The 22,571-nt window shown below is 43.4% G+C and overlaps 1 protein-coding gene across 6 annotated transcripts in view; it reads left to right on the top strand.

The window, feature by feature from the left end:
- Nucleotides 1-14,409, top strand: part of LOC139659485 (protein bicaudal D homolog 1-like) — a 33,509-nt gene extending 19,100 nt beyond the window's left edge. The window contains exons 2-15 of one of the 6 annotated variants that reach the window (XM_071537778.1): nucleotides 3,110-3,322; nucleotides 4,327-4,479; nucleotides 5,433-5,737; nucleotides 6,094-6,259; nucleotides 7,895-8,011; nucleotides 8,084-8,418; nucleotides 8,852-9,022; nucleotides 10,163-10,553; nucleotides 11,139-11,333; nucleotides 12,805-12,956; nucleotides 13,356-13,621; nucleotides 13,715-14,012; nucleotides 14,085-14,216; nucleotides 14,343-14,409. In XM_071537778.1, the coding sequence (XP_071393879.1) occupies nucleotides 3,110-3,322; nucleotides 4,327-4,479; nucleotides 5,433-5,737; nucleotides 6,094-6,259; nucleotides 7,895-8,011; nucleotides 8,084-8,418; nucleotides 8,852-9,022; nucleotides 10,163-10,553; nucleotides 11,139-11,333; nucleotides 12,805-12,956; nucleotides 13,356-13,621; nucleotides 13,715-14,012; nucleotides 14,085-14,216; nucleotides 14,343-14,409 (2,961 nt within the window). Of the gene's footprint in view, nucleotides 1-3,109; nucleotides 3,323-4,326; nucleotides 4,480-5,432; nucleotides 5,738-6,054; nucleotides 6,260-7,894; nucleotides 8,419-8,843; nucleotides 9,023-10,162; nucleotides 10,554-11,138; nucleotides 11,334-12,804; nucleotides 12,957-13,355 lie in introns of all 6 variants that reach the window. The other 5 variants (XM_071537777.1, XM_071537776.1, XM_071537775.1 and 2 more) reach the window with 5 other exon arrangements.
- Nucleotides 14,410-22,571: the final 8,162 nt, after the last annotated feature.

The raw sequence follows: 22,571 nt of genomic DNA, 5'->3' as shown, positions 1-22,571 counted from the left end.
ACAAAGTGCAAATAATATCATTTCAATGGAGAGCTTGGGAAACTGTGATGGTCAAGCCTTCTCATTTGTGATTACTACAGCAGAATAAAATGTAGCTAATATCTAGATTCATTTTTCTGCCCCACGACACGTATTGTCACATTTTTGTATTGCGATATATTGATATGAACCAAATGAAACAGTGATCAATATATCATTTGGCCAGCCTCTGTGTTTCCATGACGTCTTTTCGGTACCAGCCAGGATATAAACCCGCAGGAGAAACTCGGTAATAGGGTTTGGTGCTAATGAAATGACAGAGATGCTTGGTGTATGTGTGTGTGAGTGTGTGTGTGTGTGTGTGTGTGTGTGTGTGTGTGTGTGTGTGTGTGTGTGTGTGTGTGTGTGTGTGTGTGTGTGTGTCTTTATACCTGATTCTGCACTGCCAGGCTCCTCCTGTCTCCACTGGTGCAGGGAGAATGGCCCACTCTGTCTCTCCTCTCCACGCCAGCAGGAAATTGACTGAGCAGCTCTCACACTCCCACTTAAAGCCCGGTGCTGGTGCCCTTAATGGCCCTGAGGGAGGAAATATTATTTCATTTAGATTATTCTCTCTTGACAAAAATCGAGGCTGATACTGTCTGGAACTAAGATTTAATTTGGAAAGCGTAGGTAGAGCTGGATTGGTGCTTGTGTGTGTAGCGTTGCATTTTGATGGCGTATTGCAACATGAGGTTCCTTGTCATGTTTAGTGAATGGAAATGTCGTTGTGCTGCCGTGTGTTGGCATGTATTTATTGTTGCTCTATGTGTAGTGTGTCAAAGTAATGGCTGGTATGAGAAGAGCTGTGGCCATGAACAAATGGTTTCACTTCACATATAATACATCACCAGCTTCCTCTCCAGTTTTCTCGGGGGATTGTGGGTGCAGAGATTCGGTAGCAGAACCAATATTTTGTCTCGGACATATTCGCATTATCATTTTTTTTTTCATTATTTCACACAAAATGTACATATGGACACGGACATGGACAATAACAAGCTTAACACATTATGATAAATGAGAAAAAGAATACTAAGCTACAAAACATGACATGAAAAGACAACAACAAAGCAACAACAACAAAAAAAAACATAGGAGGCTGTAAGTCCCTTGTTAGAAAAGAACAGAGAGAGGAGAAAAAAAGTTTATTAATAATAATAATAATAATTTAGCTATTTTTTGATAATAATAATAAGTAAATAATGGGAAAAAGGGGGAAAATCTAAAACAGAAGGAGTAAAGAGAGAAGATGAAAAAGAACAGAATTAACAGCAAGAAAGTAGAGTGATAATGTATTGGTTAGGGTTATTATAAGTACCTGTTGTGGTTTAAAATAGCCCCATTTGCATACATATATCACGAACGTACATCATCCTGAGACAATATTGTGTATATTACTAAAAACGTCTCAAAATGCTTTTAGTTGTGTTGTCAGTGGAGGCTCATTAATCACTTCATTAAACACATCCCAGAGTGTTTTCAGTCGTGAACGCACCACTGGCCAAGTGAACAGAGGGATGGAGAATAGCCCTGGGTGGTCTAAATCCCTAGCGGCCTGGCATTAAACTGTACTTACACAGTGGCCCTATGGGAAAATGCGCTACTTACAGTGCGTTGTGCTTACGCAGTGTGATTACAGCATGGTGACCGAAGACAAGCCTAAGCAAAATCAGACATCTACTTGACTTTTCTCTGCGGAAAGGAGAAGGAGAGTGAGGGATTTAGAGGAGAGAGAGAGAGAAAGTTTCCCATACATTTTTTCTACGCTTTAATTTTCCTTTAAGTTCAGCCTGGCGTTGCCCCTCTCATTGATTTTTTAGCTCTATAAAATTCGTTCTTTGGCGTTCAGCTGAGCTAGGAACGGGCTGCTTATGTGTAACAGCTCAGTGATCACGAGGCCACTAAAGCCCATTTACATTTTGGACCTCTGGGTCTTGGCTCGTTCCCCTCCTCTCTCCTCTCACAGGGCTACATCTTTAACTGTCACGTAACACTGAACTGCCTGCAGGGTTATTAGATGTTTTCTGAGTTGTTATATGGTCTGTGCAGTGGTTCGTCTAACATCTTTTGTAGCGGGAGGGGAGCTTTGGTTTGGGATCCAGTGATAAACCCATCCCACATTTTACATTTGCATTGCAGCCATTTAGCTGAAGCTCTTATCCAAAGTGACTTATAATGAGTGCAACAGTAGAATAATTTCAGTTCCTAGATCACAAGCAGCAGCTATTAAAGAGCTTAAGGGTCAGAGCCAAAGTAGTGGACAATATTTCTGCGACCACAGAGTGATGATGTGAGGGATAAGTGTCGGGGAAAGCAATAAAATGAGAGATAAGGACAGAAGTAGAAAGCATTTGTTTTTCTTTTTTTGAAAGAAATTTGAGTGAAGAGGAAGGATATGATCGTGTGAGGAGAGGATGATGTGAATTACATCTTGCTGCTTCTGAAAAAAATAATATACATATAAGTATAGAATAAAATATGAGTAATCATATTAGATAATGACTTTGTGTCAGATTTTTACAGCAGTAGGGACAACTTTTCTGCAGCTGGGGGGGTCACCATTGCTAAATGAGTGTGTGTGTGTGTGTGTGTGTGTGTGTGTGTGTGTGTGTGTGTGTGTGTGTGTGTGTGTGTGTGTGTGTGTGTGTGTGTGTGTGGGGAGGGGACACACCGGTGTAGGTCGTTGTCTCAGACCATATGGCTAGAGCTGCTAAATCTAGAGCTGCATGGCTGGCTGATGGTGAAATATCCTTGAAGAGAGACTCTGACATTGTGTTGTGTCTCTTACTGAGCCCTTTATGTGTTTATTATAGCTATGGGGAAACGTTTCATTCCAAAATGTGACATTCACAGAAAAAGTGACACATGCTCTTACAAAATGATTACTGGCATGAAAGTGAAGCAAATTATAGGTTGCTGTTAAAGCCTTCAAAAAGACTGGCCATTTTTTCCAACATGAATATATATAATTTTTCGACTGAAACAACCATTTTTTGTCAGTTATAAGAAACGATGCATCGCCCAATCCTGTCAAGATGACTCACCCCTTTCTTTTCTCTGTCCTGTGTTAACTCTCCTGCCCCCCCAGGCGTTCGGTCAGGCCTACTCCACCCAGCGTAAGGTGGCGGCAGATGGGGAGACCAACGAGGAGACCCTGCTCCAGGAGTCTGCCACCAAGGAGGCCTACTACATGGGTCGCCTCCTGGAGCTCCAGTCGGAGCTCAAGCACAACCGGGCCACCGTAGCCAACACTCAGGCCGACAACGAGCACCTCAGCGCCCTGCTGCAGGAGCTGAGAGAGGTGGGTCAGGAAACTGGGGAACTTAGGGGCCGAAACCAGAGAGGAAGAGGAGTGGGGGGAGACATCATATCACACAAGGGGCAGTTGTGGAATATCAGGATCCCTTCATGTAAACAAAGGAAGAATGTTATGTTAAATATGTGCATGGGGGGAATCTCCCTTTTTTATTTCAATTTTGGAAGACATGCAGCTCCACTAAAGCACTACTTGTTTAAGCGTCCCTGTATCACAAACCGGTGACAAGGGGGGGATGATTTTCCTACATGATCTGGGGATTTGAATCAGTGAGCTCTCTGTCACATTGTCTCACTTCATAATCCTTTATGTTACTGCTACCAACATTTCCAGACCAACCTCCAAATTCACTCCACTATAGGTCAGAAACACTTTGAACTACAAATATTCTTCGCCCTGGAAATGTTTTCTTGGCAAGATGAAAACAGTCTCTGAAATGGCATTTAGACCATGTGACATCTAAAACCTTCCACTGAAATCAATAAATGAACTTCCTTTAGGCAGAAATATACTTATTACATTGCTAAGAGTCCCAGTCAAACATGTTAGTGATTTTATTTAAACTTTATTTAACCAGGTAGTCCCATTGAGAAGAATCTCTGCTAAGAGAGACCTGGTCAAGAAAGCTATCAAAGTCACATAAAAAAAAGAACAAAGTGATTTTTTCTATATAAGCTCCACTTGGTAGTAGTCCAGTATCTATCCAGCAGACTCATGGGCCAAGTCTATTAAAATCTTGAGTAAACAAAGTCAATGAAAGACAGCTCATTATCAGTTTTGACTCACCAAGAGAAACCAGCTCTTTCAGTTTTAAAGCATGAAGGAGCAGAATACACAAAACTCATACAGGAGACCATCTTCCCTTTCTTGTAACAACAATAACCTCAAGTCAGGTTTACATCTCATAACCCAGTCATGTGCATGCTGATCGTAATCATTTCCTGAAATGGCTCGGCTCTGTCTCTATTTTCCTGGGACTGTCCCGGCAGAGTAATGAGATGTTGGAGCTGCAGCGGAGCCGGATGCGGGAGGAGATCAGGGAGTATAAGTTTCGAGAGGCCCGGCTGCTGCAGGACTACACTGAGCTGGAGGAGGAGAACATCTCTCTGCAGAAACTGGTCTCAACGCTCAAACAGAATCAGGTACAGACAGTTTATACACACGTAGACACACATGGGCATAAAGACTATATAATACAAAATAAATCACATTTTTGGAAGTTCATCCGAAGTTGTTGTTTACATCCTTTGCTTGAGGTCACACCCACAACATTCTAAGTATGTCAGTGCAATGTTTGTATACTTGTATTATTTGAAAAGCAAAAACACTAGAAAATTGCACCGTTAATATGTTTTTACCACCTTTAAACACACATACTGAACCATGATACGAAACCAAGCTACCTAACAAAATATACACCCTTCCTGCATACATACTGTACAGGTGCTGTATACTAGGATTGGACTGATAATGTTTTTTGAAGGCCAAAACCAATCCTGACTGAATTGTGTCCTGAAGCTGCCGATAGCTGATATTTCACGCTGATAGTCAGTATCTTTAAATTTGACCGTGTTTATACCTAAAAAATTGCAAGTTTTCAGTGTTTCCCCCAGAACTTTATTCTTGTCAGGGAGGAAAAGCATCTGAAACACTAAAACTCTTCACTGAAACCAAAGACTAACAAAATTCTGGGTTAGCACCACTTTAAGGCACCACTGCACTTTTTCAATGGTAGGGGAAGCTCTGGGATACATTACTGCCTTTAAATGAAGAATGAATTTACAACAAACATTATTGAAAATTAAATGAAATAAATTGTGCAAAGAAAATACAATTTCATTGCAGGTTTTACAGGCTGTTTTTATGTAACTGTAGTCAGGGAGGAACCTCCATCATGTCGGTGGTGGACGACACTGACTGGCAGATATATTTAATAAAAACCAATATGAACGTCTAACCCTAATGCATACATAAACACAGATTAAACTGACTCTACTATTCTGGTATCCTTCCCCATATTGCCCTAACCCTAACCCTTCTTCATTTCCTCTCCATTTAATCTCTTCATCCCTCCATCCCGCCATCCCTCGCTCAGGTGGAGTACGAAGGTCTGAAGCACGAGATCAAAGTGCTGGAGGAGGAGACAGAACTCCTCAACAGCCAATTAGAAGACGCCCTGCGCTTGAAGGACATATCGGAGGCCCAGCTGGAGGAGGCGCTGGACTCCCTGAAGAGCGAGCGCGAGCAGAAGAACCACCTTCGCAAGGAGCTGGTCCACCATCTCAGCCTGTGTGATGTGGCCTACACCGGCAGCGCCCACCTGGCCTTCACCTCGGCCCCACCCAGCGGCGCAGCCACGCCCACCACTTTACTCTCACCTAGTGTAGAAGAACCAACAAGGTATTTTGATGCTTCCAGTGAAGAATAGAATAGTATTTGAATGTTTTTTATTCAAATTTGGGATATCTGACATTTGAAAAATGGTGGATATCTCAAAACGACACATAGTTTAATAGCGTTATTAATGGAATGAAATTAAATATTTTAAGTTATTAGTGATACTTATAAATAGTACATTTTCTTTTGTATTTGTTTAAAGCTGCACTAGGCAATTTTGCACATTGGGTATATTTTTACATAAAAATCTTGCAGTATTGGCACTTTAAATATTTTTTCTGCTTGCTTTCTGAGAAACAAAGTGCTTTGGGATATTAAAGATACTCTCTACTCTACTCTACACTACACTACTCTACTAGGTGTAACGGCCACCTCCAAGGCGGGACGGGAGCAGGGACAACCACAGGGTCGCTGCCCAGGGCTAATGGCGAGTGCCGGGGATCGGGGCGTAAGGCCGAGGGGCCGGACCTCTTCAGCGAGATGAACCTGACGGAGATCCAGAAGCTCAAACAGCAGCTGATGCAGGCGAGTCTGCTCTCCGAATCACTTACAGATGATTTGATTTAACACTAACACCGCTAGGGTTAGGGGCTCCATTCCCACTGAGACCACCCATGTTAAAAATCTATTCACTGGTAGTGCTTTCAGGTGTTTTGGATGATAGCGTCCAGGAAAGCGTGTGTAATATGAATAAATGAATGAACGTAGATGAATGTTTGTTTAAATCGATGTGGCGATTCAGAAACAGCTTTATTTAGAAAGTCTCAATGGAATACAATGGAATCAAAAGGATGATGATCTAACTACATTCATCTCAAAATCATTACACAAACGTTCTAGTTTCATCGTCTGTCAGGCTCATAATCCAGCCTGCTCCTTTAAAAAAACACTCACATTGTGAATGCAGGGTACAGGCTTTTGAATAATTTCCCATAAAAGGCTGCTGACATATGGTAACCCCTCTCTCTGTCTCTCCCACTCTCTCTCTCTCTGTCTCTCCCACTCTCTGTCTCTCTCTCTCGCTCTCATACACACTCTCTCACTCACTCATTCTTCTGGGTTTTTTTTCTCTCGCTCATGTTCCCAAAGCTCAACAACTGTCAGGATGTTTCTCGAACCTTAGAACCAAAGCATCAGTTTGTTCAAGTCATCACAAAGCTGTGTTGTGTGTGTGCACACGCGTGCATGTACGTCTGTGTGTGAGTGTGTGTGTGTGTGTGTGTGAGTGTGTGCTGGATGCGCCAGTCCCACTGGATGTAATCCCATCCCTTCCTGCTCTCTTTGCCCCATCTGATAGGTTGGGCTGCAGCAGGAGCTTATTTATATCTTGGCTGACACACTAGACTATCGACCAGTCACCAGTTGGGTGGGTTTCAGGCGCATAGTGCAGCTTCTGTCCAGGCAATTTTAAATGTTAATGAATCGTCATTTGTGTTACAGTTGAGTTTCGTTACACCCGATGGAACTTGAAGTATTTAGCCAGCCAGTGATGAGGGAAAAAGGGTGAAACATTGGTTTGAAGTGCGGTGCCCACCATGTATCCTACTTTTCCTAATTTGGAAACAGTGCAAATTGTCCTTTCATCGTGTTAATTATGCCTTTTGATTCAGTGGAGACAATCTACTAGTTTTGACTAATCAATTGTTCATAATGTACTGTATCTCAAAGGTGTTTAGGTTTAGGATCTTAGATCTGACTGTTGACATCAGGTTTCTCTGTTGTGTTTGTTTGTGAAAGTTGGAAGAAATGTATTCTTATATGGAATATCCTCTCTCTGATTATTATTATGTTTTTATTGTGGCAGTTTCCACAATAAAAACAAATAATTTCTTGCAGGTTTATGAAGATAAATCAATTAAACATTAAACTGAACTCAAACCTGCCTGATTGGAAGGATTTTTAGTAATTGTTTAGTGAGGGAAGCCAATCAAGACCAAGTCCAAGATTTTTGAAAATCCAAATCCAAATCCATAACTTTAAACTTAACCACTCAACAAAATCAAATTTTAACAAGGTCTGCATTAAACATCTGTGATCATATTATGTATACAAATAGAGGAAAATTTGAAATCCTGTAGTAGGGCTCCTTTAAAGTTCTCTTTCAGTCCTGTATATGATGTTTCTAGTAAATTCTGTCAATCTGTCTGCTGCCCCCTCCAGGCTGAGCGAGAGAAAGTAGCACTGATGAGCAACCTGCAGGAGTCCCAGACTCAGCTCCACCACACCCAGGGGGCCCTGACCGAGCAGCATGATAGGGCCCTCCGCCTCAGCCAGAAAGTCACCGCCCTCCGCCGCCTGCACCGAGGGGCCCACCTCACCCAGCAGGCCCACACCGACGCGGTTTCTCAGCTCCACCGCGAGGCCCTGATGGAGCAGTGCAGGGAGGATGAGGAAGTGGAGGAAATGGGAGAAAATGAGGAGGATATGAGCGGGACACTGGGAAAAAGTCCGATGTTTTCCTACCAGACGCCGGGTCTGGAGATCCTGCAGTGTAAGTACCGGGTGGCTGTGACAGAGGTGGTGGAGCTCAAGGCGGAGCTGAAAGCCCTGCGGGAGAGGCTGGCTCAGTATGTGGAGGGAGCGGTGGAGGAGAAGCCGCGGGGAGACGCCCAGCTCCGAGACCTGGAGGAGCAGGTAGCCAGGCTGGAGAAGAGCTGCCGGGAGGGACGGGAGAAGGTAATCATGTCATGGTGACAGCTTATTGTCTATGGGGACAGAATGAGAGAGAGCTCTGATTTATATAAGAACCAAAAATAAGGGGTAATCTGCACTCTCAAAAAGATATCTTGATTTATTTATTTTACAAAACAAAAAACGTAGCTTGGGTCAACATATTAAGCTATTTTCTGGGTACAAAGTATATTAATCAACAAAATGTATATATAGTATGTGCACAGTAATCTGCCTGTATTAAGGTGACGTTTCTTTTGCAGTGCCCCATCTTCAAATTAAATCAAATCTATTCATAAAGCACTTCCAAAAAATCAAATTTAAAATGCTTTACAGAGAAAAAAATCACTGTATGTACTGACCTGTGTACCTTGATGCCATATAAATTACAGTTCTCTCTGAGGAAGTTATTCTATTCTATTCTATTCTATTCTATAAGGTTTCTAGCCTGGAGTTTGAGATGCAAGCAGCTCAGACAGCAGCCACCGAGAGCCAGGGGGCACTGAACGTGGCTCAGGACGAGCTGGTGACGCTGAGCGAGGAGCTCGCCCAGCTCTACCACCACGTCTGTCTGTGCAACAACGAGACGCCAAACCGCGTCATGCTGGACTACTACAGGTCTGACTGTTGTTCTATCAGTAGGATGCCCACAAGTGCAGCGTCATATGGAAGAGCCTTTCCCCCACTGTCAGCAGCGAGGCGTAGTGTGTAGGGAGACTGTCCTTCAACGGGAGGAGATAAAGATAGCTCAGTCCCTAGAGTCGGCGAGTATCTGCCCAGCTGAAGTATCCTTGAGCAAGGCAGTGAATCCTTACCAGCTCAGTTTTGTAGTTTGTGCAGTTTTGTAGCTGACTGTGCACTCTGCCCTCCCTGTGGAGAGAGGCAACGGAAGAGAGGATTTCCTTTCTGGGATCAGTAGAGTATCACACACATTACTGTATTAACCTTTACTTTTGGATAATGTTTTTCTGAACTTTTTCTGAAAATTCGGAAGAAGAGGTGAATGAGTAATGCTCCTCTCCCTCATGACCTACCATTAAAGTGCTCTTCAAGTTCAAGTTCAAGTTTGTTTATTTACATAGCCCGTCATCACAAGCATGTCTCAAAGGACTGTACAGAGAATGAGCCTAGCTAAATCTGACTGAGCAACGATCAACCATAGAACAGAGTGATATAGGACAAACATCAGCAAGAGCAAAACACAAAAACAGATTATAGCAAGACATAAAAGCCTACCTAATCTATATAGTCTAACCTACCTGGCACCACCAGCCTTAGACCCTCAATGCATACAAGGAAACTCCCATGAAAAAACCTTGTTAGGAAAAAAAGGTTTGCAAATAGAGCAAATAAACGATTATTTTCATTGTTGATTAATTGATTAGTTGTTTGGTCTATAAAATGTCCGAAAATGGTGAAAAATGTCGATCAGTGTTTCCCAAAGCCCAAGATGACGTCCTCAAATGTCTTGTTTTGTCCACAACCCAAAGATATTCAGATTACTGTCATAGAGGAGTAAAGAAACCAGAAAATATTCACATTTAAGAAGCTGGAATCAGAGAATTTTGACTTATTTTTCTTAAAAAATTACTCAAACCGATTAATCGATTATCAGAATAGTTGGAGATTAATTTAATAGTTGACAACTAATCGATGAATTGATTAATCGTTGCAGCTCTATTTGCAAATGTGCTCAGTTAACATCCCTTGGGCAAATAAAGGTAAAAAAAAAAAACCTTATTCTCTATTTTCTTCCAGGCAAGGCAGGGGGCTCCGGGGCCTCAGCGCCGGCCTCAAAGCCATGTCTTCGGACGACAGCCGGGTTCTCCTCACGCCGCGCCTCGCCAGACGCCTGGCCGCCGTCACCTCAGCGGCCTCCAGTCCCAGCGAGTCGCGGAGCCCCTCGGAGTCTCCGTCCAAAGAGCCCCTGTCCGGGGAGGGCGGGGGGGAGGGGAAGGAGGGAGGCAGGGAGGGTGTGCAGGTCCCGTCCCAGCAGAGCCCGGGACCCCGCACCCCTCCGACCGGCTCGCCCAGCATCAGTGCCTCTTCATCGTCCTCGTCCTCGTCCTCGCCCGCCCTGGAGCCAGTTGGCGAGCTGCGCAGGGAACCCATGAACATCTACAACCTCAACGCCATCGTCAGAGACCAGGTACGACACTGTGTGTGTAAGTGTGTGTGTGCATGTGCATGTGTGTGTGCGCATGTGTACGTGTTTGCATGTGGAAAGAGTGAGTTTTTTCTAGCTGCCCTCTCCTCCTTCACTCTTTCTTGTCTCCTCTCTCCCTCTGCTCCCCATTTTCCTCTCCTCTCTTCTCTCGTCACTCTCTCCTCCCTCCTAAGCTGTGACACCTTTAGAAAATGCACACCTGTATTTTTTCTTCTCTGCTGTCTATTCTCATTCCTCTCCTATTCTTTCATCTCTCCTCTCTTCTATTCCCTCCCCCCCCACAGGTGAAGCCCCTCCAGCGGGCAGGAGATCACTCTCTCCGTTTGGCCGATTTTCTCCTTCACGTCATAATCCCTCTGTCCTCTTTCTCCTTCAGTCCTTCTCTTTATCCCTTTCTCCTCTCTCCTCTCCTCTGAAGCACCTTCAGAGGGATGTAGACCAGTCTCTTCTTGTATCCTCTTGTCGCCTTCTCCTCCTCACCTCTCCCCAGGTGAAGCACCTCCACTGGGCCTCATATACCTGTCCTCCTCACATCCTCTCCCCTCCCTCTCTCCTCTCTTCCCACAGGTGAAGCACCTCCAGCGGGCAGTGGACAGGTCGCTGCAGTTGTCCAGACAGAGAGCTGCAGCCAGGGAGCTGGCTCCAATGCTGGACAAGGACAAGGAGAGCTGCATGGAGGAGATCCTGAAGCTCAAGTCTCTGCTCAGCACCAAGAGAGAACAGATAGCCACGCTCAGGCTGGTCCTCAAGGCTAACAAACAGGTGAGGAGGACATGCAAGCAGCAAGTATGTTTGTGATGTAATCAAATGTTATTAACTTAAAGGATAAGTTCAGCGATTCTGGACCTATATATAATTAATAAGGGTGTCTTTCTAATGATTGTTCAGTCTCTTTGGGAGGTAAGAACACATGAGATGGTGGTTTGTGGTTGATGATTCTGTCTCCGTTTTATTCAGCGGCAGATACACAAAAGAAATCAACGCATATTCTCATAACAACAACATGACCACCAGTGTTAGGTTTAATGATGCCCTTTGGGAGCGAGTCCAGCAGTTTATGTGACTGTCAGGTTGTGTCCAACAGTTTATTGGCCTACTACGCGCTTTCCGAAACGCGTAGGCCAATAAAGATGATTGAAGGACTCAAGTTGCCGTCCTGAACCTTTTTTCCCGATTGCTATTAGTTCATATTGCCTTTTCAATCGGCTCCTCCCTAAGGTGCGTGTGCATCATTGGTGCACTACTAACAGGATAGATAGATAGATAGATAGATAGATAGATAGATAGATAGATAGATAGATAGATAGATAGATAGATGCTTCAGTGTTGGTCAAGCTGGTTGGAATCCACACACTGTACTCAATAAAATGACGAATATGATGCCACGTGATTCAGCCAGCACAGGTTTTGTGCTGATGTGGTTTGATTGTTATAGGGGCAGGTTTGTACAGTATAGTCTTTATGTCCCGTGTAGCAGTTTAATTGTTTATAGAACATGTCTGGGTTTTTAAAATTTTCTGCCTCACTTTTAAATAAATTATTTATTTTTTCCTACTCCAAATTGCACTTCCACTGTTACTTCTTTCTTAAACACAGTATAGGACTATAATTTTACTAGTGTAATGCATGTATGTAAGTAATATATTCTAGACAAGGGAGCTCAATTCTGTCAAATTAGGAGTATAAAAGGTTTCATTATCTATTCAGTGCAATTCCCTTCTGAGGTACTGGAGCTGCTGGATAGTTTCAGAAGCAGTAAACTCAGACAATTATTCATAGATCATTTGAAACTACTGTGGTTCAGTAGCTGCTCTCAAGAAAAATGCTGAGCCATGCCCATGTTGTTCTCTTCTCACTTGACTAGCTTTACTGTTTTTCCTCTATGTGGCTCAACACTTCACAATGGATGCTGGATCAATGGCAAAGATAAATTCCTGGAAGGTTTTACAAACTGATATCCAGGCACAGCAGCACATTGAATTACAAGTAATGTTCTGGTTCACTTAAAGAATAGAGTGTCTTATTGAACGAATCCTATTGAGATTTTACATTTACATTTCAGGAATTTAGCTGATATTCTTACCGAGAGAAACTTACAGTGAGTGCAGCAGTAGAGTAAGATTTCTAGCTCACCAATGTTACAAGTAACTTGTTTTTCTGAGTATGAAATATCACTGCCAGTGACTGGTCTATGGGTGTGTGTCAATTTTATTGTGTGTGTGTGTTCGCCTAGACGGCAGAGGTGGCCCTGGCCAACCTGAAGAGTAAGTATGAGATGGAGAAGTCCATGGTGACGGACACCATGATGAAGCTGAGGAATGAGCTGAAGGCCCTAAAGGAGGACGCCGCCACCTTCTCCTCCCTGAGAGCCATGTTCGCCACCAGGTTAGAGACGAGACACAAGACTTCTGTTACCAAACAAGCTTTCTTGATCCCATCCAGAAAAAGACGACTGTTGGCACAAAAATTTTATTTAAATTCATACTTCAGTATCATTTTAAGTTATAAGCTTGAGCGATATTATGTTATGTTAATGGGATCATCTGTATTTTTGAAATATAGTAGATCAAGTTGTAAAATCAAGGCCTCTCAAATTGAATTCAAGATAGTACAGATTAAATCATAGTACTTATCCTAGAGTCACATTTGTCAATGTGTCAGTGCGTTGCAGCTGTGTTTTGTCTCAATCCAACAATCTCTCTCTTTCTCGCAAACCCGTCCCCTCCCAACTCTCTTTAATATTCTTTCTCTCTCATCCATCTGTTCAAACTTCCCTCTCTTTAGGTGTGACGAGTACGTGACCCAGCTGGATGAGATGCAGAGGCAGCTGGCTGCGGCCGAGGATGAGAAGAAGACGCTGAACTCCCTCCTGCGAATGGCCATCCAGCAGAAGCTGGCCCTCACCCAGCGGCTGGAGGACTTGGCCTTCGATCAAGAGCTGTCCCACCGCACCCGCGGGAGCAGGATGACCCGCATGAAGACCAGCACCCCCAAAGTAAGTCACCCAGCCTCAGCCTCCACCCAAGGCGCCTCTTCGGCTATGGCCCCCGGTAGCGTCCCCCCCTCCGGCCTCACTAGTCCCACCTCGGGCGTCCCTGATGACCCCTCCGCCACGCCCCTTAGCCCATCCTCGGTCAGTGCAGCCGCTGCAGTTCTGGCCTCTTCTCTCACCTCCCCTACGTCCCACAGAAACCCTCGCAGTCCGTCATCGGTCGCCCCGCCGGCGGGCCCCTCGGTCCCGGGGAGCCCCCCATCTCTGGAGGCCCCCTCCTCTCCCTCGGCCTGGACCCCGCCGTCCACCCCTCTGAGGCTGGCTCACTCCCAGTGGACCCTGGGCGTCCGGACGTTCGTGGTCGACTCCCAGAGTTTCAGTCTCAACATCTCCCCCGCTCTGCCCCGTAGCTCAGGCCTCTCCAGGCACTACGTGCCAGACTCGCATCCGTCTCCCTCCGCCACCACCGCCGCCACCTCCACCGCCGCCTCCACCGCCGCCCCCACCGCCGCCGCCACCAGGCCCACCCAGCCGGGCTCGGCCCCCTCCTCCCCGTACCGTTCACCTATTCTGGGGCCCAGGCGCCCCACGTGGAGCTCCTCGCCCCGAACACGGCCCCTCTCCAGCCTGACACGCTCCTCTGCCCTCTATACTCCTTCCTCCTCCTCCCCTTACTCCTCCTCTCACTCCCCCTCTTCCTCTTACGGCTACTCCTCCGCCTACTACAACCCCCCTCCTGCCTATACCCCCTCCAGCTCTTATAGCACCTCCTCCAGCTACAGCCACTCCACCAACTACAGCCCGCTCTACCCCAGATACTACAGTTCCCACCGGCCCCGTCACTGACCCCCAAAACTTCATTTCCTATAAGCCTTTTAACTAACATGAAGGCATTTCCATCAGGCTCCTTACTGATACTAAAACTGCAGCTCCCATCATGCCTCTCTTTCTGTCACCGGGCGGGCGGCGAGAGTGGGGCTCACAGAGAGGAGGACAGAGTGGTTTCCTGTTTCCCATTACCTGTTTCCTGTGCCTAAGCCTCGGCCAATGGGTTTTGAATGTTCAGTGACTTTGCTCAGGGATTTGACACAAGGAGCACAAGTGGCCCCGCCTTCCTTTTATTCTGAGACTGCTGATTGGTCCACAGGACGTTAATAGAGACTTTTTAATGAGGGTTTTTAGCATTTAGTTTTGCCCTTCAGGTCCACACCACACATGCATGAAGTGATCAAAACACATAGAGACATTCAGACATTTAACTGGACGTTTGGTGGATACTTTGATTTCACATGTTTGAATGAGGGCCGCAACACATTAAACACTTAATTCTATATTTAGCGTAATATTCACTCTGTTTTAAATGGTAATAATTATGATATATACACACAGCACTGTAAACCAAATGTCATTCAGCGCAAGTATTCACAGTTGTGGATGAGGTACTTATCACAGTGGATGCTCAGCAAATGTTACAATTCTGATTTTTCTCACTCTATGTTGATCTTGAACACACACCGCGCTTGAGTGATGTGACTGCTGTGGACGAGGGATGAAGGACTAGTCATTGGCATGTATATTATAAGTCACGGGGGTCTGACACATGATTACATGACGATACACGGTGACTATTTCCAGCAAAAGAATCCGTCAGTGCATTTCTTCTCCAGTCACTTCTCTAAATGTGAGTCTGCACTGGGCGATGACTAGTCTTCTCTTTCCCTGTCCAGGTTCAGCTCAGCCTTTAGCGTTTGGTCCATCTCTAGCTGTACCCAGTGGTTCTTTAATATAGCCATATACTCAGCTATGCATGTTCACGTTTGGATGCTCTTATACTGCAGACCTCCTTCCCCTTCAATTTGAGAAGTTGCTGATCTGATACAGTATGAACTGGTGCTGGAAGAGAATGGAAGAGACGGAGGAGAACCTTGATTCGTGATTAGATCCCAAAAAAAAGGAAGGAAGGAAGGTTGAGAGCACTCAAACATGGCACATGACCAGTTTAGGATCAGTTGTATCCCGCAGCCTAGTCATAGCAAAGTAAGCAATATGACTTGGAGTTAACTCTGGGGTGTGTCTCAATAGTCTGAAGTTGCTTTCCCCTCATTTAGTGTCCTTATCTGCACCTGATTGAAGTAGACAAACTACTGACATGAAATCCTCAACAGGCCAAACTCCTCCATCATATTGCCTATAGTCGCGATAGTCACTATATTTACCCAGATGCAGCAGGGTAGAATGGTGAGTAGGGAGGCTGTTCTTCAACTGAAAGACCCCAGTTCAACTCCCCATTACAGCAAACCTGTGCCCTGCTGAAGTGTCGTTGAGCAAGACACTGAATCCTGACTAGCTCTAGGAATGCTGCTATGTGGTTCAAGTAAGAAATAGATCTTGTTTTTTAAGGAGAGTATGAATCTCATAGTGATTTGTAATTGACCTCTTTTGGACCTGCAGCACCCTGACCCAGCTGACAGCTAGTCCAGCTCCCACACAACTTAATATGTAGATAAACAAATGATCTGAAACCAGCACAGACTGGCATATTTCTTTTCTAATTTGTGTAAAATATTTTGTTCTAAAACAAGATTGCCAACTCTCACTGTTATTATTACTTGATCCAAATCCCAAACTAGAGGATGGCCAATACATAGGTTCTATTATATTATTGACTGATTTAATCTTATAACGTTAGTAGTTAATAGTTTTAAAATTATATTTTTTCTCAAAACAAGTGAAAACAATCTGTCAATGGAATGAGATGAGCATTATCTTCAAATAAGGCAAATCATTCAACATAATGTCATTTGATTAAAGAAAATTCTTGAAACAAGTTAATTTGCTGTCTCACCCTGCAGTATTGTTTAAGAAAAATAAGACTGAATTCAACATCAAATGACGGTGAATTGGATATTTTTTCCCGATATCCGGCTATAGTCCAAGCAACATATTTACCCACAAAGTCCACCGATCTCTGACTCAGTTTCCCAACACTGACACTCTGAGAAGGAGAGGAAGCTATTTAAGACTATTATGACTCACCATTGTGACTGACTTTAGCGTTATACTGGTTCACTAATACTGTAGCACCCTCTTGTGCCTCTGAGGGCATCTGCAGACGTTCGGCAACATAGAATGAATGTATTCAGATGATCTGAAGGCTCTGCACCAAACTCAGGGAATGTGACACACCTCATTCAACCTGGAATGAGTTATCAACCAAATCAGAACGACTACTAGCATCATGACAGTGTTATCTCCCTAGTTAGACTACACTTAAGGCAAGGGGTTAGTTCAAGTGTACATTAACTGTAGGCCGACTTCACAGCTGAGATCCTACCAGTCCTGCACACATGATACCGTATTCCCTGTGTATGTGTGTGCCTTACAGTATCTACTATACTTGCACAGTGTAATAACAATGCCTGCTGTGGCTGATCACTATTGTCTTCGTCTGTACAAAAACCTTTTTCTGAATGGCTTTCCTTTGTTTTCCTTTTCCACGCCTGCACCACAAGTTTTGATCTTGGTTTTTGTGTGTTTGTTTTGTGGCCTGGATTGCTCTCAGTGGGTTGGATAATGACTCTGTGTTGCCAGATAATACCTATTACTGTCGATGGACGGTACTTGAGGATGGCAGGCCTGCCACGCTGTCTGGGTGTTGTCCAGAAGACAGGCTTTGCCAAATACTGGCTCACTCCCCCTCCTCCATCCCTCCAATGTCCACTTTCCTTTCTTTCCTTTTCCATCATTGGAACCTTTAATGACCGCTCGCCTTCTTTCCTTCCTCACCCATTAATGGAGACTGTTTTACTATTGTCTGGTGACTATTGACTCTTGTCTTATACTGTAGACGGCCACACCCTCTTGCCTACAACACAAATGCTTTTCAATATGCAAAATGGGGCAAAACACATTTGACAGGCATCTTTATTTTACAGATTTCTGATTGGCTCCTTTGAAATTTGGCTTTGCCAACACTGGCCCACATCTTTTTCCTACCCCTCCCTTTGTTTCCTTTGCCTTAGGCAGTTGCAGCTTTGTGTCTTAATCCCCCAACAGCCAATATTGTTTCACCAAGTGATACACTCTCATTTCATGTCACAATGAAACAGCATTTTGCGAGCATCTTGCTTCCTTAATGTGATTAATTAATGCGATTTGTCCTGTTGAAACAGGATATTGGGGCAGGACATAACGTGGGGAGGGATAAAGTGTAAACCAATGGCATATCAGTTACAGAGAAAAGGCAGTTTTAACCAATTGGAAGGCCAGAGGGGTGGGATGTTAAGATTTTGATATAAAAAAAATACATTCAAATAATTTTTTGGTATGATATATAGAATGAGATAAAAAGGCAAAAAAGTCATTTATCTTTTCAGTGTGGCTTTAATACATTTTGATTTATATGCAGAATGGAGGCATTTGACAAACAGGAGTCCTCCTTACACTTGCTGTATGCCACTGCCTGGATTAATGATTTCTTACTGGCACATCCTGAGAGAAATATGATCCCAAATGTTTTATATGCAGTCAAAGATGGACTGGATGGTCATTCACATTGTGTCCCTCCCTGGCCTGCACTGCATTGACAGTCAGATTTGCACACGTTTCTGCTTGGAATTGGCCCTTTATAGTGCTTGGAGAAAATTGTTCGCTTAATTATCATTTAACACACATCCTCAGCTGATCGGAATTGGAGGTTGTGCTAAGAAGGACATCTGATATCAGATTAATCTAATTAGTCACCCTCTCTGTGCACATCTTATTTAGTGCTGTCATCTGTCAGCTACTCGATGATACTGCAGGGTTATTACTGAGAAAAACTGAGTTTTGCTTTGACCTGTTATTTTTCCCTTCATGGACAGCTTGACAGGATTTCCAGTGTTTTATTAGTTCAGGCGAAATTATATTTGTGTTAGAGGTGAAGCAAAGAAAGTGTGCTCAGGGTAGAAATGGCAATATTAGATATCTCTGGTGGGTGAAACTTGTGTTTTGGCTGAGCTAAAGGAAGGAAACCAGTGTGATCTCCTCTCTGTGATACCCCACTCCGTCTAAAGACACACACACACACACACACACACACACTCACACACACACAAACACACACTGAAAACATCAACCCATTCTCTGTCCAAGGTCTATTTTGCTAAATTTCCACCAGATTAAAATTCAACCATTGAAAGAGGACCTCAAGTCTGTCAAATGTGGTTTTCTGCCCCACAATACACCGAAGATTTCGCTTGAAATATCAGTAGAGCAGTTTCATATTTTGCTGCTCATTGCTTCAGGATCATCTGTGTGGGCTTTCTCTTGGATAGGAACCCACAGATATAGATTTCAAAGAACAGGCACATGTGTTGAAGTCAATGGGTAGGCTGGCCTGACATCCGTTACTGGTGTACTAGCAATGGTAGCTGTATCAGCTCTACAAATTAAATGTAGGTAAAATATTTCAGTATGAAAAGTATTGATACAGTCAGATGTCGAGGTATAATATTGTATTGCTATGTTGTCATCCATTACAAAGCTTTAAAAGAATGTTGTCATAAGGATGTTTCAATGATGATGTTCTTGAAAATAGAAGAAAATAGTCATTGGGTGTTTGAGTATTCTGAAAGGCTTTGAACTTCATCTAGTAATTGATAAATGGCTTTTTGCTTTAAGTAAATCATGTTGACACTCAATTGCCATAATATTATTTCAGTTTAATACTGTAGTCAAATAAAACAAACATTTCTCATCGGTGTAACAAACATCATACAAACATTTCTTAGCAGTAGAGCTGCTCTGGAGGCAGAAATAATCTCACTGGTTGAGTTCAACCTCAGTGGGCGGAGTAAGAAAACCACAGCTTTTCAGAGCGCAAGTTAGCAAACAGCCAAACTTGAATGGCAAAGTTGGAACTCTGGTCAAAATATGAATAAAAAATATAAAATGAAAAAAAAAAAACTTATTTATTCATTAATTCATGACCATGGCATTCATGATATTGGAAAGTCAGCAGGCTAGCTAACTAGCTTATTTAAATAGCTATAGGCTAGTATAGCTAGTTTGAATTTCAAAAAAGGATAGCTAGGCTAACTAGCTAACCTAGATAACTTATAGTATACTGGTAGTTTAATTGCATTTTTTTCAGTTAGTAACAAGAGTGCTAGGCTTCATAATATTAGCTTCCTCCTCTCTTACCTCTTGTCTTTTTCACTGGACTTCAGTCTAACGTTACTTAGCGAGAAAAACTGTGGTTCTCTGGCTCCGCCCACTGAAGTTTAACTCAACCAATGAGATTGTTTCTGCCTCCAGAGCAGCTCTGCCTCCGAGAAATGTTTGTCTAACTAAAACTCCAATCTGCATTTACAGTATCGCATTACAATACTTAATGTATCAAGGAATATTAAGAATCACAGTTTTACTGTATCGTGGCCCAAGGTTCATTGATCATATCGGGAGCTCCACCCCTAGCAAACTGTAAACACAAACAACAACTCTGTGCTAATGCCATGCTGTTCAAACCTCCATCCAGGGCAGACTGTTAATGTCATACCACTGAATGTGTCAGATGCCTGTTTGCTTTTTGAGCACTTTATATGCACGTGTACATACTGAGTATTTTAAAGCTTAATCTGTACAGTGTTATGTTAATATACTGTAAATATCATGTATAAATTAACAGTATTTTGTGTGTCCTTGTATTTTGTGATTGGGTGGTATTCATCGCCTCACTCCTTAGACTTGTGAGACACTTACACAGTTTTCAGTGTTTCCAGCCAATAGTTTCCCTATTCAATTTGGATAACTGTCACAAATTACTGAAACAAGACGACACTTGAAAATACCAAATCCATTACGCTTGTTGATGTTTGGGTAAGTATTAATTATTTCTTTTTTTTTCCAGACAAGTCATTATGATTTGTGTTGTTGTAGTGTTGTTTACAATATGTATCCATCTAACAGTGTCAGTCTCTTGCAGATTGTCAGTAGCCTTCTGCCACAGTGCCGTTCCTCGTACCCTCCACAGAGCTGAGAGTTAGAGCCTCCTTAGCTCTTTTCACAGGTAACAGCAGCTTCAGTCCGACCACCTGCTGGTCCCTTCTGCAGCCAAAGTGGTTCAGGATAGATGTTTACCTCTGCTTTTACCAGGGTTCACTGCTCAGTATCAATTCGGCAAACAGATTTCTTTTTCAAAAGGCTCATATTTTAAATCTTGGATAAAATAATTGACAATGCATGTTGTATCATTAACCAATGTGTAGCAGCTTCACTCTCCATTTTTAATTGATTCAGTTGAAAGTGAGTCGACACCAACACAGATTGGAGTTTTAGTTTTACAAAGGTTTCTCCAGCACAGCTGCTCTGGAGCTAAACCTCAGTGGGCGGAGCCAAAGAACCACAGTTTTTCAGAGTGCATGTTAGCTAACTGGCAACCTAGAATGGCAAAGAAGGAACTCTGGTAAAAAGTATAAAATATAAATGGTGAAGACTTATTTTTTCATTCATTCATGACCATGGCGTTCATGTTCATGTTCTTAGGTTATGACTAAAACTTCAATCTGTGACCCCAATCCTGCTTTATACAGAGTCTTGGGTGTGTGTGTTTTGTTTGTCTTTGTGTTTTTGTTTGTATGTTTTTTGTGTGTGTCTGTGTCTGTGTCTATGCTTGTCACTGGGTTCCTTGGTCTATGTATGTGTGAGTGTGTGTGTGTGTGTTTACCATGACCATACCAGTTTACTCATTCCTATATACTTAGGTCTCAAATCATAGCTAGGAACAATATCCCCTCTCCTTGCTCTCTGTCTCCCACTGTAGCTTTGTATCGACCCTCTTGGATCACCGGCCCCACGCCTGCTCCACAGAAGCCTGCCGTGAGTGCCTCCTCTCTGGCTTCCTCAGTCCGCTCTGGTCCCTCCATCTCCCTGGACCAACAACCTCACTGACCCCCGACCCCTGACCCCTGATACTGTCAACCCAGGACACTGCCCCCCTCCCCCCACCCTCTCCCACCTCCCCTCACTGGCTTCTGCAGGGCAAAGCCAGAACAGTACCTCACCAGGAAAGAAAACCCTCCCACAATGCCTCTAGAGGGAGTGCCTGGCTAACTTTCGGGTTGAGATGTGACACTAGCTGCTGCAAGCAAAGCCTCAGTAACTGACTCACAGTAATCACCAGAACTACCTAGCTAGTTATCCATGTATTCATCCCTTCATTTATGGTGTTTTGAATTATCAAATCAACCTTTCATGTCATGAAAAGTGGTTATCGTGTGTGTAAGTGTAATTATTTGGTTTGAAGAGTCACAAAATGTATGCTTTTCTGAATGTATCACTGTACACTCAATGTGGCGCCATAAGTATGTTATGAACTGACCTTGTGTGTATTTTGAAAAGCATGTACGGCTGTAAACGTTTTTAGCTTCACGGACAATAATGGCGGCTTTATTTCAGTGGCCTGGTTTCTAGCTTGCTATGATGTAATGCTTCTTCACGGCTTTTCACCAAAGATTATTTTGCCGTTCACACAAAGATCATCTGTATTTGTGCATCTATGTAGCTGCTATGGCAAGCTTCATTTGCAGTTTTAAATTTTAGGCGTTAAGCAGATGTCGTACCCAGAGTGACTTCTGGACCTTCTGGACTCAGCGTTCATAATTCGTGTAAGAGATTGAAATCAAACGCTTACAGTATCACACTGGATTCAAGGTGATTCAACATTTAGTCGTAGTTCATCCGTAGCACAATGAGTTTGCTCAAACTGGATTGTGCATTCTGTGGAACTGCTGGTCACACTGCTTTTTGTGAATATTTCTATTGCACTTTGTGTGTTTGCAGGAGGATGTTTTCTAACACAACTGTAAAGGCCTTACACACCACTCATCCCTATCTTTTTGACCCTTTCATATTTAGTATTTTTCCCATCTAAAATACACCTTTCCAGTTAAAGAAAACAACAACAAATAATACTATCCCCTGTAGAACAAGCACAAGCTCAAACAATGCATTCCAGAAACTGGTTGTGA

Source organism: Centroberyx affinis, unplaced genomic scaffold, assembly GCF_046629955.1.
Source record: "Centroberyx affinis isolate AG114_WGS23_722 - 3 ecotype Tasmania unplaced genomic scaffold, CSIRO-AGI_Caff_v1 ptg003122l_1, whole genome shotgun sequence".
NCBI lineage: Eukaryota > Metazoa > Chordata > Actinopteri > Beryciformes > Berycidae > Centroberyx > Centroberyx affinis.
Note: the sequence above shows the minus strand (reverse complement) of the source record. Positions and strands in the feature narration are given on the sequence as shown.